A 15,622-nucleotide genomic window follows, 5' to 3' on the forward strand; every position below is an offset into this window, starting at 1 on the left:
AATATAATGAAAAGGGAGGGGATTCTAAAAATCTGAGACAGAAGCAAAAATTGGATGACTTAATACCATAGCCTGCAGTAAAGAAAATGTGAAATGTCAGGTTTCCTTTTCCAAGAAAAGTCAGTGGAATAAATTTGGAGGAAAATAGCACAGTAGTGAACTTTAAAAGAGCGGATTGGTAAAGACAAGAGAAAGCAAAAGCATTTCAGTTGGCAGCAACTGCACATAAGAAAAAGCCTGGCCAACTTCTTCTAAAAAGATGGAAGTCTAACTGAAAATTTACCACTGCTTTGTACTTATTTAATTTGCTCTTTTGCTGATGAGAAGATATTAATAGTGTAGTTCCTGTCCTTTCTTGACAAGCCCCGAAAGACGTAACAGAAATGGAAAAGGTGATAGGGAATGAAAAAAGGGCCGAAAATCCACTTCTAAATTGCAGCAGTTTCTGATAATGACTACTTGTAACATTGGGAGAAGTTATTAATGTTCATCTCATAAACAGCTATAATGGAAACCAGCAAAATTGCTGGTTTCTTTGCTGCCTGGTGACAGAGGGAGACGAATTGGACCTCAGCGAAAGTGGTTGGCTTTTGAGCGGGGCTGTTGATGTCTCTGCCTCCCTTTGCGCAGCCTTGTAACATATTCTCGCATACTTAACTGGCCTAGAAGATGAAATATGCATGAGGAATTTGGTTATTGACTTTAAAGTGTAGCTGGAGGGACCTCTATTTTAGAAGTGTATTTTAACACACAAGCACTGTCCTCAGATTCTGTTGAAATTGTCACGGTTGGCAGCAAAATAAATAGATATCTATGCACACTCATCCAACTATTTAAATACGCCTCCCTCCAACTTTTCTTTTTCTTCTCACAAGCTGCTAGAAAAAAAAACCATAGCCTATTCTTCTAGCTTTAACAGTAGCTTTATCTTCAGATAAAAGCTGGTGAAAAAATGTTAAGGTGTGAAGAGAAACATTATCACCTGGCTTTAAAGTAAATTCGGGTGAATAAAATAGGAGCAATACAAACCACACAGGTACATGCAGGTGCACACAGGCATGCCAGTTTATTTTGGCATCACCTTTTAAAAACATGCAAACCCAAGCAAAAATAAGCCTCTAAGTGAGTCAAACATCTGGCTGTGTGTGGATTAGCATGACAAAAGAAATGTGCTCCACCTACTCACATACAGCCCAAATACTTATGTCTTGCTATTCTAAAAAAAGCATAAGATTTATAAAATCTGGGGTGGGGGAAAAGCCAGAGAGAAGAAAAACGTTGTCTATTCTTCAGTATCTCTTTAGGTTACTGACCAGGTAAGTGTAAAAGGAAGCTTGAGGGAAGACCTAGTTAAGGTCTTCCTAGTTAAAATTGTATATCCCTCCCCCAAATAAGTTATAGGCAGCTCCTGAAATCACATCTATGTAGCAGACTCTTCCTTATGTAAATAAACATATATTTTGATTAAATAACTATTCTTTGTCTTTTATCTTAAAAGAACAGAATATACACATACAATCCCTTGTATGTATGTACAATTCTGCAGTGGCAGTTTGATCTAAAATATAGCTGCTTAAGGAGAGAATGGGAAATGGGAAATACTCCACTTGAAATGTGGAGTGAGATTCACATTCATTCCACATTTTGCTAAAATTCACATCTTGCAACCACGGGAGTAGGAAATATTATAAAAGCCATGTTTTGTTTTGTTTTAAAAAAAAACATCAGTTCCAATACTGTAGTGCTACAACTGCAGATTCATGTTGATGTCATGTTTGCTTTTAAATCAGATTTGCAGTTTGTAAATGTACAGAAGCCTGGATTTTTTAAAAACAATGCCAAAATAAATGTATAAATAACACTTATCTAATTCAGTAATCTCCTGTGGAAGCAGTGCGCATAGCTATCCCATCATTCTCTTGAGGATTTGCCATTTATCAATTTTACATCCTGATTTAACCACACAGTTGAACAAATTGTAGTGGCTTGATTCACTTATAATGTAAGACATAAACCATGGATTACAAACTGCTATAGTGTCTTTTCACATTGCATTAATCCCAAACTAAATAACTACATTATAGCTCAATTCAATGTGTGAACTAACCATGCACTTTCTATCGTTTGGCAGGCACCTCCATCTGTACGAAAATAGCTTTAGGATAGCTGTTAAAGTGATCAGCCCTATTCCTGGATTTTTTACCTCCCAGTCAAATTTCATTTTTCATGCCATTCTTATTCCTCTAACTCTCATGCATGAAACCGATGTTCAGTGTGCAATTGTTTAGTTTTTCCACTTTTTAGAAAATTCCCCGGTTTGATTTTACCTGGTTTTAAAAGTAGTGCATATGGCAGTACATGAAGACTGCAATTGGGTGAAAGAACTTTCATAACCTAAGCTAGAGAGAAAATAGATTTTTGAGAGGGAAACTATTGTTAGGAGGGCTGGGTGAAGTGGAGTAGATTGTCTGCAATATGTTTTTGGAGAATAATAAACCAATGGATCATAATCCAATAATAATGATTTTAAATTTATTACAGCCACCCACCTCAATGGGCAGGTTACAAATACAATACTGTACAATAAAACAGCTTCAGTTTTCTTGGCAACTTCAAGATGTATAGACTTCAACTCCGAGAATTCTGGGAGTTGAAGTCCATATAGCTTAAAGTTGAAAAACATTGGAACATACAACCTAACAGGCAACCCAGACAAAAATAATTAAACACCAGCAACCCAACCCAACCTAACCCAACCCAACCCAACCCAACCCAAACCACGGGCCCTGCATACATATCACCTCAGGCCTGAGACCAACATCAGGTCTTTTTGCTTTTTGGAAATCTAAGAGGGCTGTCTGTGAGGTGGGATACCCTAAGACAATTTTTCTCAACCTCAGCAACAAAGATATATGGGGATTTCAATTTCCCAGAATTCCCATGCTGGCTAGGGAATTCTGGAAATTGAAGTCCACACATCTTAACATTGTCAAGATTGAGAAACACTGCCCTAGAGTATCAAGCCATACTAAACCATAAAAACACTCTGGAGTTTTTAGGAAGATTGCTAACAGAAATGAGAAAGTCAAATCTTTTTTCCACTGATCTTTCCTTCCTTAAGAGAAAATGGGTTTCAAATCTGTCTCTTTCAAATGTTTGTCAAATCTGCAGAAATTAGCCTTATTTTAATTGCTCCATTCCATTTTCTGAAGAATACTGCCCAGAACCTGTGGGGTTTCTGGAGATGGACTGGCTGTCCCTGATCAAGTATTTAGAGACATGTTGATCTGATCTGGAATGCAATTCTAGCAGAAAGTGACAAGAAATGATATAGTAAGAGCAGTGACTCATCCAGAGACAAATGAGCAAACTCCTGTAGCATATGGGCAGTTTTAGCCAATGGGAAGGCTATAATTATTTAATTGAATTACTTCATGGCATAACACAGTTACCGTTTCAAATCTTTGCTGGTAATGATTAACCCAAGGAGATGGTACTTAATTTTGATTCATCGTACAATCCATTTTATGTCTTAATTCAGTGGAACTTTCTTCCAGGAAAATTCATATAGGATTGTACTTTTAATTAAAAGGAGGGCCAGCTACCTCTTTGTCATAGAAATCTTATCCCTCACATTTGCAGCCTTATTTATTTACGCTGTTTTCCCCACCTCAGTCCAGAAAGAGGCTAAGTAATGTACAGATAATGAAAAACGTAATAAAACAACAGGAGGAAACACTAATAAATTATGGTAATAATAGCCATGGTTTATAATCCCATTAATGCATTAGTTTATACAGACCACCAGTAGCTCCATAACTCAATCCCAAAAGCCTCCAAAAGAATAGGTTTTTATTAGCTTCTGGAAGGCCATGAAAAATTAGATTATTCTCTCAGGAGGCAAGCTACTTTTATAGGGTTGCTCCTACACACAAGCTCCTCTCCCACTGTACCTCCTGATAGGTGGGAATCTTTATGCTGCTGTTCCTTCATAAAAGAACTCTATGCTTTAAATCAGTGTTTTCCAAGCTTGGCAACTTTCAGATGTGTGGACTTCAATTCCTAGACTTCCCCAGCCAGCATAGCTTTCTCAGAGAAGAGGAGACATGTTGGGCACTGAAATCACATCATAGAAAGTTAAACCAGGAATTCACTGGATAACCCATAGCTGGCTGGGAAATTCTGGGAACTGAAGTCCACACATCTGAAAGTTGCCAAAATTGAAAAACACTTGTCTTAAATCATAAAAAGGCAGACTTTTCAGGACAAATTGAAAATTCCTGGATTTGCTCTCTGTAATGTCCATGGAGATTCTCAATCATCTAGATAGTTGTTGTCCCAAAGATGCTTTTTCAAGAGGCAAGTGGACTTTCCTCTTTTTCTTTGAAGATGTTTCGCTTTTCATCCAAGAAGCTTCTTCTGCTCTGACCGGATGGTGGGGAATGGAAGGAATATAAATCCTTCCTCAGGGTCGCCTGAGTAGTGCAAATAGGTGTGGAGCCAACTATGTTGTGAAGCTGTGCTTTCTGCAGGATGTTTTCTGCCCTGTGTCCCTTCACTGTTGAAGACAGGCACAGTCTGTTTTGGATTGGTTTGTGTTGTCTGCATCTCAAATTGAAATGCACATGGTTCCTGTAGTCTGCAATTTTTCTAAAACCCATTCATACTGCTGCACTATTTGAAGGGTGTTCATCTCAAAGTGTGTAGTGAGATGCAGACAACACACTCATCTCTAACGGCCTGCGTCTATGTTCAACAGGGAAGGGACACAGGGCAGAAAACATCCTGCAGAAAGCACAGCTCCACAACACAATTCTTTCAGTCCTTTGTTTTCTTCAAAGAAAAACAAGAAAGTCCAATTGCCTCTTGAAAAAGCACCTTTGGGAAGACACTGTCTATGAAATGGCCAACATGTCCCCTTCTTCCTGAGAAAGCTGGCGGGAGGCAGTGCACAGCATTAGCAGCCCAGCTGCTGAGGAGGGGGCTTCCCCAGAGCAAATGGGCTGGGTTAAATCTGCAAGTCAGAGGTTCCCCATTCCTGCTTTACTGTTTGCAGACATTGAATAGCTAAATCTTAAGGTGAGATGATGAACGAAATTGACTTGTTGAATGTCGATAGTGTCACCCAGTTTCTGAAGGTCTCTATCAGGAGAGATCAAGATAAGCACTTATACACGGAACAGTGTTTCTTTCTTTAAAAATTAGGAAGCTGCAAGAAAATGTAGAATTAGGGTACAGGGCAAGAATTCATACCTGTTCAGAGCTCTGGCAAATCAGGTAAGCGGGGCATATTACATACAGGAGAAGAAGCTGGGAGAACTTGCTTTGTGGGTTTAAGACATACAGCCCATACAAATTTTGTTAGAATCCAAGACCCTGTCATCTTAATTCTTCCCAACATGTTTTAATATCTTGTTATTTCTAAACGTGAGTTCCACCTCCTTTGACAGCTCAGATGTTGTCCCTCTGAAGGACATAACCATTTAAAAATGCACCGCAAGGTATCATGTGAGGTTCTTTGTGTGTGATTTTTAAATGCTTGAAACCTCGTTCTTCTAGCCTGTGTTTTTTTGTCTGCTTTCCTTGGTGGAATTGTTTCTGTCATAACCTATTTGGCTTGCTTATTCCTTCTGTGCATTTCTAAATATAAATCCAAGTGCTGAAATTTAAGATGGGAGAAGCGAGTAAATACTGCATATTGATAAGTCCATAGAGACAAAGATAGAGAGATGGATTTCTCCTTGTGAGTTGACATAAGTTTTTCCAATTTATCATTCACCAGTCTGCCTCTCTAGGTATTAATTGATCTCACTAGCAAAATATTAAAAGAACCGACTTCTAGTTGCCAAAGATGGTGACAGGGAGATGAATTTGACTAGCTGATTTCTTATGTAGCTCAGAATGCTGGGATCTTTGCAGTTCATAGCAACATAGATGTCAGGCGTGAAGAATCAGGACCATTCATTAAGTTCCAGTTAAACTGATTTATTGCTCGCCTCTATACACAACAATCTATTCAACTGATAGTACTAAATTAGCACTAGATAAGGTAATGGAATTCAAGTGGGGCTGGACTTGGACCACTTGTGGCAATCTAACTCTAGGCTGATTCCTCTCTTGACCCCGCTCCCACGCTCTGCCTCTCCTCCTGCAACAGGAAAAGCTATGTTAGATCAACCAAGATCTAGCATTCTGTTCCTACAGTGATCAGTGGTGTCTGGAAAATCCACAAAGAGTATGTGATCAGTGGCTCACCTTCCTGCCGATGACCTTCAACTCCAGTCTCTTAAGAACCATGCACTGTTGGAGGAGATATTTAGCCTTGGAGATGACAAGCCATCGATGAGACCTATCTTCTCACCCTGGTTGCTATATAGCTCTAAGCATGCCACATTGACCACAGTGGGATGACTAACTAAGCATTCATAGCTGCAACATCAATCACGAAGTAATGAACTGGTTGGTTCGGTCCTTTTGCTTAATTGAGCGTATAGAACCTTAGGCAGGTTTTATTAAAGATGAACAAGCATCGTCTTAAACGGATAAAAGGTATATAAATCTTTATTTCCCCCCTCTCAGATTTTGGCATTTCTGAATTCCATCTCCCCAACTGGTGCTCTTTAGTGGCGTTGCACTCCTGCTTGAGCAGGGGGTTGGACTAGAAGACCTCCAAGGTCCCTTCCAACTCTAGCATTCTATGTTTGATGAATTTTCTGAAAATATAAGAAATGACTGTTTTGGGGAATGCAAGGAGCTAACATCCGATACATCTGGAGGATAAGATTGGAGACTGATGCCATATATTTTCCCAGGCATTCTAACTCCCCGAGTATTAATATCTTCTCCAGAATTTAGCAAAATCTTTTCTTTATCTTCCTTCTCTTTTACAGCATACATGTGTATTTATTAAAGCCACATTTAAGACATTTGTTAGCTCAGAGCTCTTTAAACAGGCATCCTACGCTTTGTGTAAACTAACCATTTCTTTTCCTTTTTCTTTCCTGCAGGGGGATTGGAAAGCAGGGACTTCAGTGCTTAGGTAAGACCTTTCTTTTGACAATGCTCTTGGCATGGTGCTCTTTTCCCCATTAGAGTGCCACATGGTGTGAAAGCACAATCAGCCTTATGGAACAGAGCAGCAGGGTTTTTGGAGGGGAAGGAGAAGATGTGGGCGCTGCAGCCACACTCCTTTCTCCTTGAGTCCCCAAAACATGGGGCCGTTGTTTACAAGGAGAACTGTGCTCTGCACATGCTCAGAAGCTCTCCTGGTCAGTTTGGTTGGCTCACAGCTTGCTCTTGATTAAAAGAGGGTTTGTAAGCAGGATTTGTAATTTTTGGAAATGACAGCCTTATGTTGAGGGTTTGCAACTTAACAGATACGAGTTACTGGGGAAAAAGCTGAATAGGTTCTCTTGTTTGAGTAGAAAAGACTACCACAAGCTGTGGGAAGAGTAGGAGACAATGGTTTGGTTAATTCTTGGTTTTGGGACTTAACCATATGCTGGCTGGGGAATTCTGGGAGTTGAAGTCCAGATGTCTTAAAAGTTGCCAAAGTTGAGAAACGTTGGGATATACTGTATATCAAGTTAACATCTTATTCAGAGATAGCTGGGACTGAGGAGTGCTAGATGCTGTGATGGCAAGGGAAGAGCAAAGGGTGTGGGGGCAGGGCCATGCTGCCTCTAATTTCCCCAATTCCCATTTTAATCAAGCAATTTTTGCACACACAGAAGAGTCCCTGATCAGTTTTATTGTTTCTCTGAACTACATTCCTTTGGGCTATTTTAGGACTGTGAAATGTCTCTTTCTTGTATATTTTATATACACATCTACCACACTACCCTCGTGCCTGACTTTTCTGTCGAAATCTACCTTCATTTTTTCACTTCTCCTGTTGGCTTGAGATCCCTTTGTATTCATATAACATGTGGTCCAGTGGTGGGATTCAAATTTTTTTACTACCAGTTCTGTGGGTGTGGCATGACAGGGGAAAGATACTGTAAAATCTCCAGCTAGAGTTGGTATTTGCCGATTCTCCGAACTACTCAAAATTTCCTCTACCGGTTCTCCAGAACTGGTCAGAATCTGTTGAATACCACCTCTGATGTGGCCAGATATTCCTGTTTACATTTTGTTATTTATTTATTTATATTTCATATTTCTAAACCATCCATCTCCCTGATAGATATTTGTTCATTTACTGTTCATTTACTTATTTTTATCATCAATGGAAATTCTCAGTCAAACAGATTATAGTTGTTCCAAAGGTTGTTTTTCAAGAGGCAACTGGACTTTCTTGTTTTTCTTTGAAGACTTTTCATTTTTCATCCAAGAAGCTTCTTCAGCTCTGACTGGAAGGTGGGGAATGGAAGGATTTATATTCCTTTCAGACAGTTGGTCACTTGCATTCTTTTAGAGAGTCACTGAGGCCACTTGGAGGTTTGTCTGTGTCCTCAGGGTCACTTGAGCAGTGCAAATGGGTGTGGAGTTTTTTTTTGGAACTGCTGAAGGGACTGTGTGGTAGACTGGAGATAGATGATGTCCTATCCCTCCCCCTCTCTTGAGAGAAGGCTGTTCCATTTTGACATAGATGGCCTCTTTGACCCCTCGTTCAAAGCAGTGGTCCTCTGTCCAAAATGTGGACTTAGCTGTCATCAAAGAGTGGCTTTTGTCTTTTAAATGCAGATGGACGGCTGAATCTTGTCCTGATGGGTTTGTTCTCCTATATAGTGCTATGCATTTATGAAGTAGTTGTTTTGTTTTTCCAATGTACAGATCTACACACCGCTCACTGCTTTGTACTGCACATATGTTGCTTAGTTTGTGTCTGTGTTTGTGCTCACCCCAAGGATAAAACACTTTTTTACTTTTACATTTAATTTGTTTCATTTATTTCATTCACTCTTTGTTCATTTACAGGGGCCGTTTTATCCCACCAAGACTAGCAATTAATATGCCCCGCCCAATGCATGCTGATTGGAGATAATGGGAGTGTATCAGGAGAATTTAGGAAAGTTTAATCTTTTGCACGTATCGATTGCTGCCACTCCAGCAATCTGCTTTTAACATATTTCATGCAGTTCTTTTTTCACCCCAAAAGACCATTGATAATAGAATAAATTCTCCAACTGTGATACACACTTTTTCATGCCCTATTTTCATACTATGTACAAGGTAACTATGCAGATGCAGTGTGGATGAATTTGTCCATATGTAGATTCGCTTTGGGTAATGTGTCACTAGCTGCTCTACCTTCTTTCTCTTGGCCAATATGAGTGACCACTTCTCCTACTGAACTTTGGTGTGGTGCCAACACACTTTTTTTTCCTGTTTGGTGCCTTTCTGTTTTCTTGTTCTCGGCTACCATTGATTCTTTGCTTCTTCATAAATAAATTTCAACAGTTTGAGGAGCCAGAGACTCTGCATAGTCTAGCTATCCATCAGAGAATAAAACTGGAAGGGGATGCAGCACTATAACTAATTAGATGGTTTAATTAGGCATATATATTTGGGTACATGCTGGAACATTTAAAATTGGAAAAGTAAGACTCATTTGACTAGTGCTAAAGTAGAAGAATAAGAATAGTGAGAGAAATGAAATTTGATTGGCAGGAAAAGATCCTGGAATAGGGCTGATAACTTTAACAGTTATCCCAAGACGAGCCCTAGATGGATGACAATAAAGAATTCTATTTTATCCTACTCTATATTTACGGATTGAATTGAATTGAGCTATAATGTAGTTATTTGGTTTGGGATTAATGCAATGTGAAAAGCTGCTATTGTAATTTCTAACCCATTATTTATGTGTTAGTATTATATGTGAATCAAATTACAATAGCTTATTCAACAGTGTGATTGAACTTGGGTTTAGCACAATGTGTGAATCCAGCATGAAACAATTTGATTATATTGTTCCTAGCAGGGTAGCTATTTTCAGAATTAGGAAATTGCGGATGGTAAATTTCAGGTAAATATTTATGCAAATATTATTTCTTGTTCATAAAGCTGATAAGAACTGTGAGACAGTGAGACCTTAGCAGGTGAGCAGATTCCCTTTACTGAAGATGTTTAAGGAAAGGCTAAATGGTGTTGTAGGCACAGGTTGTCCTTGACTTACAACAGTTCATTTAGTGACCATTTGAAGTTACGATGGCACTAAAAAACTGATTTATGTCTGTTTTTCACTGTTGCATCATCTCCATAGTCGTGATCAAAATTCAGATGCATGGCAATTGACTCATATCTGTGACGGTTGCAGTGCCCCAGGGTTACGTGATCCCTTTTTGAGACCTTTTTACAAGCAGAGTTAATGCGGAAGCCAGATTCATTTAACAGCAGGTTACTAAACAACTGCAGGGATTCACTTAACAATTGTGGCAAGAAAAGCTGTAAAATGGGGCAAAATTCACTTAACAACTGCTTAGCAACAGAGATGTTGGGCTCAATTGGGGTCATAAATCAAAGATTACCTATGTAGGATTCTTCAATTGAGTTGGACTAGATGACCTCAAAGCCCTGATTTTATGTAGTATGTTATTTTATGTATACCATTTCCCAGGCCGAAAAAGGATCCTAATTTTTAGAATCCCTGCAGATTAAAGTGAATCAAAAGTCGTTTCTACCAATATGTGTTTTTTTTTTTTACAATCATTTACATGCAAATTTTCTAATTCCTTGTGGAGGACCAGAGGAAGAGTCCCCGTCATTATTATCTTTTCAGAGATTTTCCTGCTGAGCTGTTTTTCATCCCACGCTGGGGGTTGGGATAGAAACCTATATATTTTCTTCCATTGCAGACAGGGTGAAGCTGTTTAAGAAGCATTTTCCCTGCACCAGTTTCCCATGAAAAATTATAGCTTCCCATCTGCATTTCATAAAGGAAAGGCGGGCGAATGATTCATGGGTTGGGAATTGTATGCACCTTGGAGACACACAAACTAAGGTTTCTTTGTACATAAGGCAGAAATCCACTGAAATTTTATTATATATTTTGACGAGGAAGGTGAGATTATAAAGGAACCTTCCCTCTTTGTGCACAAATGTTGCCCTTGACTCATGAGATATTGTATGTTCTGCACTCAGCATTGCTAACATCTCCGCTTTTGTGTGTCTAATGTATACAAAGCAGCTCCATATTTCATACGTTCAGCATCTTGCATACAAACAGGTGAAAAAAAATCCTCACAAATATTTTTATGCCATCTGTCCCGCTATATACCTCAGGGCGAGGGGCATGCTTCTTATCTCAGGCCTGGCATCTTCTGCCCATTCCTTTCTTTGCCCATTGCACTCATGGTGAACAGATTCACTGAGAGGTTCCCTTGTATAGTTCCACCTGAGTATTTAAAAAAATCTTCACCTTTCAAAATTGTATTAGTTGAGATATTTGGCTCTTATCATGTTCCTCAGGTTTGGGTTCCCTCCCTCTCAAACAGGCACTGCTGTTTGTGTGTGTGTGTGAGGCATCTCCCGTTGCCCCCTCCCCTGAACTGGGATGACGTTTTAGAAATCACTTCCTAGATTTGATGGTTGCTAAGAAACCACCCTAGGGCTTTCAGGGAGATCGCTAAGCGACCCCCCACTCCTCACTTGCCAGTTACATCACACCTGCCAATCAACTGCGGTCCCGTCTCATTCTGAATGTGCCTGACTCAAATCTGCCATCAGCATCTGAGCACCCAAATGTTCGTGCCCCCAAAATTTGTCTTCTAACTTCCTGGAGAAGATCCACGGTAGACACCCTGAGCAATTCCCCCTCCCAGCTCTTCTAGACCAGCACATATATCCCCCCACCACCACATTACTTACACATTATGCTTACCTTACGGAGGCTGGAGACCCACCTATGGAGGGGCTTCAGCTAGGATCTCTGTTACTATGGCAACCCAGAGATGTTTACAGAAATGGCTCAGCCAAAGATAGGGATTGAGGATAAGGCGGACTGCTGGTGAGGGGATCCTGATGCTGTCTTGTTTCTGAGGTATCTTTCCACAACTTCATACACAAGAAAGAGCTATGAGGGTCAGTTTTGTTTTGCAGCTCTTTAAAAACCCAAACCTCACAATAAAGGGATATATCATGGCCCCTTGTCAAATCTCTGATGAATTGGTCTAACTACAAATATATTTGTTTGGGGCTGTGTGTGTGTGTATAAGCTAGTGAGAACAACAGAGGAAAACTAATATATGTTACAGTTGTATGAATAAAGCAGAATATTTGTAGCTCAGGGTTGCAATGAGGGCTTCATAGTGCTCTCTGAGCTTGGTTGTTTTCTTGCAGATGTCTTATTACCCAAACTAGGTTACATCATAATCACTAGCACTGATGATATTAGTTTGGGTCATGAAAAGTCTGTAAGAAAACAACCAAGCTCAGAGAGCACCGAGGACCCCTCACTAGAGTTATATGCTCTCACTGCAGAGCGACTCTGAGCGGCTTACAATTAAAAATCATGAATGTAAAAATATTAAAAGAATAAGTTGCCTCAGCCCAAAGAGATGGAGTTAAAGTTGGAGTGAGAGCTCCGTAGCTAAAGTTTCCTATTGTTTTCCGGATAAAGCTTTTAATCTGCAGCTGCTTTGCCTTGTTCCTGGAACTTTTTGAGGTCCTGCAGCAAATTGTCTTATGTTTGTAACCTTCTAGTGCTCCCCACCTTTTTTTTTTTTAATATACCACACAAAATCTGTTAAGGGGCGAGGTTTGGGTAACTGCAAAGTATCTTTTGATTAGACAGCAAGGAACTCTCCATCTGGAACCACGCTTTTGCAAACATCTTCTCTCCTCCTGCCTCCAATGTGGTCCAATCTCTTCCCCCGCTGAGCTGGATACTCAGAGATTGTCCCTGCTTGTTTCCATAGAGACCCTCTTCCAAATCTCAGGCCTAAAGCTGCAGAAGGAAGAAGAGGTGGGGAGGGAGGGGGGTTGTAGGTGAGAAGAAAGTCACTCTCTCGCCCCACACTTGCCTTCCTGGATTAGCATCTTGGCTTTCTCTCAATAGGTTCCAGTTGCTTGCATTGAGCAGGAGACTCAAGATCAATACTGTAAAATATTTGCTGACTTGCAGACAAACAACTGCAGGTGTCGTTTTAAAATGTCATGCCTTGCATGTTGGCTCAGAATTCATGCTTTCTGAGCAATTTGGTATGTTGCTCAGAATGTCTTTAGGCCTTTTTTTAAAGTTTCATCTACCAAAATAACACCTCAGATGCAGCCCTGTGTTCTTGGAATACTTTTTAAACTTGATTTCTTTTTTTTTTTTTGACATGTAGCAAAAATTGATGCATTCTTGAGTAAGACTAACCTGGAAGTTGAAAAACAGGATTTTTATACATGCGTGTAGAGCACAGACCAATCTGTCTTGTGACTATAGTACAGGTAGTCCCTGACTTACAACCAGAGTTGGAATCAGACTTTCTGTTGCTGAGCAAGATTGTTGCTAAGTGAGTCGCATATGATTTTACAAAATATTTTTGCCATAGTTGTTAAGTGAATCACTGCAGTTGTGATTGAGTCTGGTTTTTCACATTGACTGCTTGGCAGAAGGTGGCTAGGAAGGTCACAGATGGTGATCCCATGACCCTGGGATGCTGCAATCATTGTAAATCCATACCAAGAGCCCGAACTGTGATTATCGGAATGTGGGGGTGCTGTAATGGTCGTAAGCCCGAGAACTGGTCGTAAATCCCCTTTTTTTCCAGTGATGTTATAACTTTGAACGGTCACTAAATGAATGGTTGTAAGTTAAGGACTATGAATTACGACTTAATTTCTTTTTCATGTCTGGCACATCTTTGATTAGGTTTTGAAAATAATGTCCATCCACCCTGTCTTATGAGTGAAAAAAGGACATGTAACATGGAAAGAACATATTATATTACGGACGAAAAGATTATACTGTAAGGTGAAGAGAGCAGGGCATATCTTTTATTGTAAATATTTGCAGTTCTATCATCTTCAGTTTTGTGTGGCTGAAGATATTAGAGACCCACTGCCTTCAAAGCAGATAGTAATGAACTAAGATAACACAACTTCACATGTTCCTTTTCTCTGTTGTTAGGTTCTGTAATCTTACAGTAGCATTCTTCTTACAAATAATGTTTTTGACCCTAATACAGTATATCTTGGGCTTTTCCATTGTTTCTTTCTTTTATTAATTCCTTTGCCCAATTGCTTTTTTCCACATCAGACCTATATTTTTCATTAAACACTTTTCTTCTGTGTCCCCTTTCTCAGTATGCAGCTTTGTCGTACATAAAAGATGTCATGAATTTGTCACTTTTGAGTGTCCAGGAGCTGGAAAAGGGCCCCAGACGGATGTAAGTGCCTTTTTCATTACAGAATTCAGTATCTTTTGAGAGATGTCAGATTGTGGTGAGAAAAAAAAAATACTTTGGAGATATTTAAAAACTTGGACAGTGGGTCTCTCCATTCCAGGTGAACGTCCTGGTTTCCTTGCTATTTATACTGCTGACAGAGGGATACTTTCAGCAGCTGGCATGGTCCTATTTCTGTTGCCCTTGGCCTGAAATATTAGGGAATAAACTAGAAAAATTAGCCTCTTCTCTTTCAAAAGAACAAAATTTGCCAACTTTTTTTCTTGAATAAAATTTGGGATTATATTCAGCCATTCTGTGCAAAGGCAAACTTATGTTGTACAGATGCAGACATATTTCTCTATGTACATCACTTGTTCTACTGTGGAGAAAATACACAAGCACGTATACACACACACATACATAGACTGGTTGGATAGTGTAATGGGTAGAGCGCAACTTTTGATGTTATCTGCCATGAACCATTTCATTGTCTCTTCTGTATTTATATTATTATTAGATTGTTTTATCCTGCTTTTATTACTTTTTTCTAAGTAACTCAAGCCAATGAACATACCTAATACTTCTTTGTCCTACTTTCCTCACAACAACCCTGTGGGGTGGGGTGGGCTGAGAGAGAGGAACTGAAGGCAGAACTAGAACTCACTGTCTCCTGGTTTCTAGGCCAATATCTTAACCACTATAACGAATGGTTTTTTTCTGAATGGTGAGAAAAGTGCATGTAGACTTTTTAGAGATGATGGTAAGAATTCAGATAAAACTGTGGCTTTCTGGCTGTCACACAATAATGGATAATTGTCTTTGCTAATTACATGTGTTCATAAATTTTCTCTTTTGCAGGATCCCCGGAATAAGCATAAGTTCAAAATCCATAGCTACAGCAGCCCCACTTTCTGTGATCATTGTGGCTCACTTCTGTACGGATTAGTGCACCAGGGGATGAAATGCACCTGTGAGTAACCATTAATTTTTCTCTAGGATTGTGTGAATTGTTATAAAAAGGAGAATTAAAATGCTGTTAGCTAAACAGCAGAAATGATTGTCACAAAAAGCTTCTTTCAACTAAGGGCTGCTGTGGCATGGAAAAAGTTCCAGCTTCTAATATTATATCCCTCCTGAATACACAAGGCAAGCAGATAAATCATATTTTTATTGTTAATAGTATGGTTGGTTGCACAATCAGTCAAATGGTTAGATTGGATTTTGCTTTTTTATTCCTCTCTCGAGTCCTTCCCATAGATCTAGGATAAGCAAATATTATTCAATGGTATTAAAGGTATTGTCAC

The 15,622-nt window shown here is 39.5% G+C and overlaps 1 protein-coding gene across 2 annotated transcripts in view; it reads left to right on the top strand.

Annotated features, from left to right (window-relative positions):
• Positions 1–15,622, top strand: part of PRKCG (protein kinase C gamma) — a 44,716-nt gene that overhangs the window by 4,801 nt on the left and 24,293 nt on the right. For both annotated transcript variants that reach the window (XM_026677414.2, XM_087944885.1), the window contains exons 2-4: positions 7,008–7,039; positions 14,236–14,318; positions 15,177–15,288. In XM_026677414.2, coding sequence (XP_026533199.1) covers positions 7,008–7,039; positions 14,236–14,318; positions 15,177–15,288 — 227 coding nt within the window. The remainder of the gene's footprint in view (positions 1–7,007; positions 7,040–14,235; positions 14,319–15,176; positions 15,289–15,622) is intronic.

Source organism: Notechis scutatus, chromosome Z, assembly GCF_049901735.1.
Source record: "Notechis scutatus isolate UNSWTSFEM ecotype Mainland chromosome Z, rNotScu1.2, whole genome shotgun sequence".
Taxonomy (NCBI): Eukaryota; Metazoa; Chordata; class Lepidosauria; order Squamata; family Elapidae; genus Notechis; species Notechis scutatus.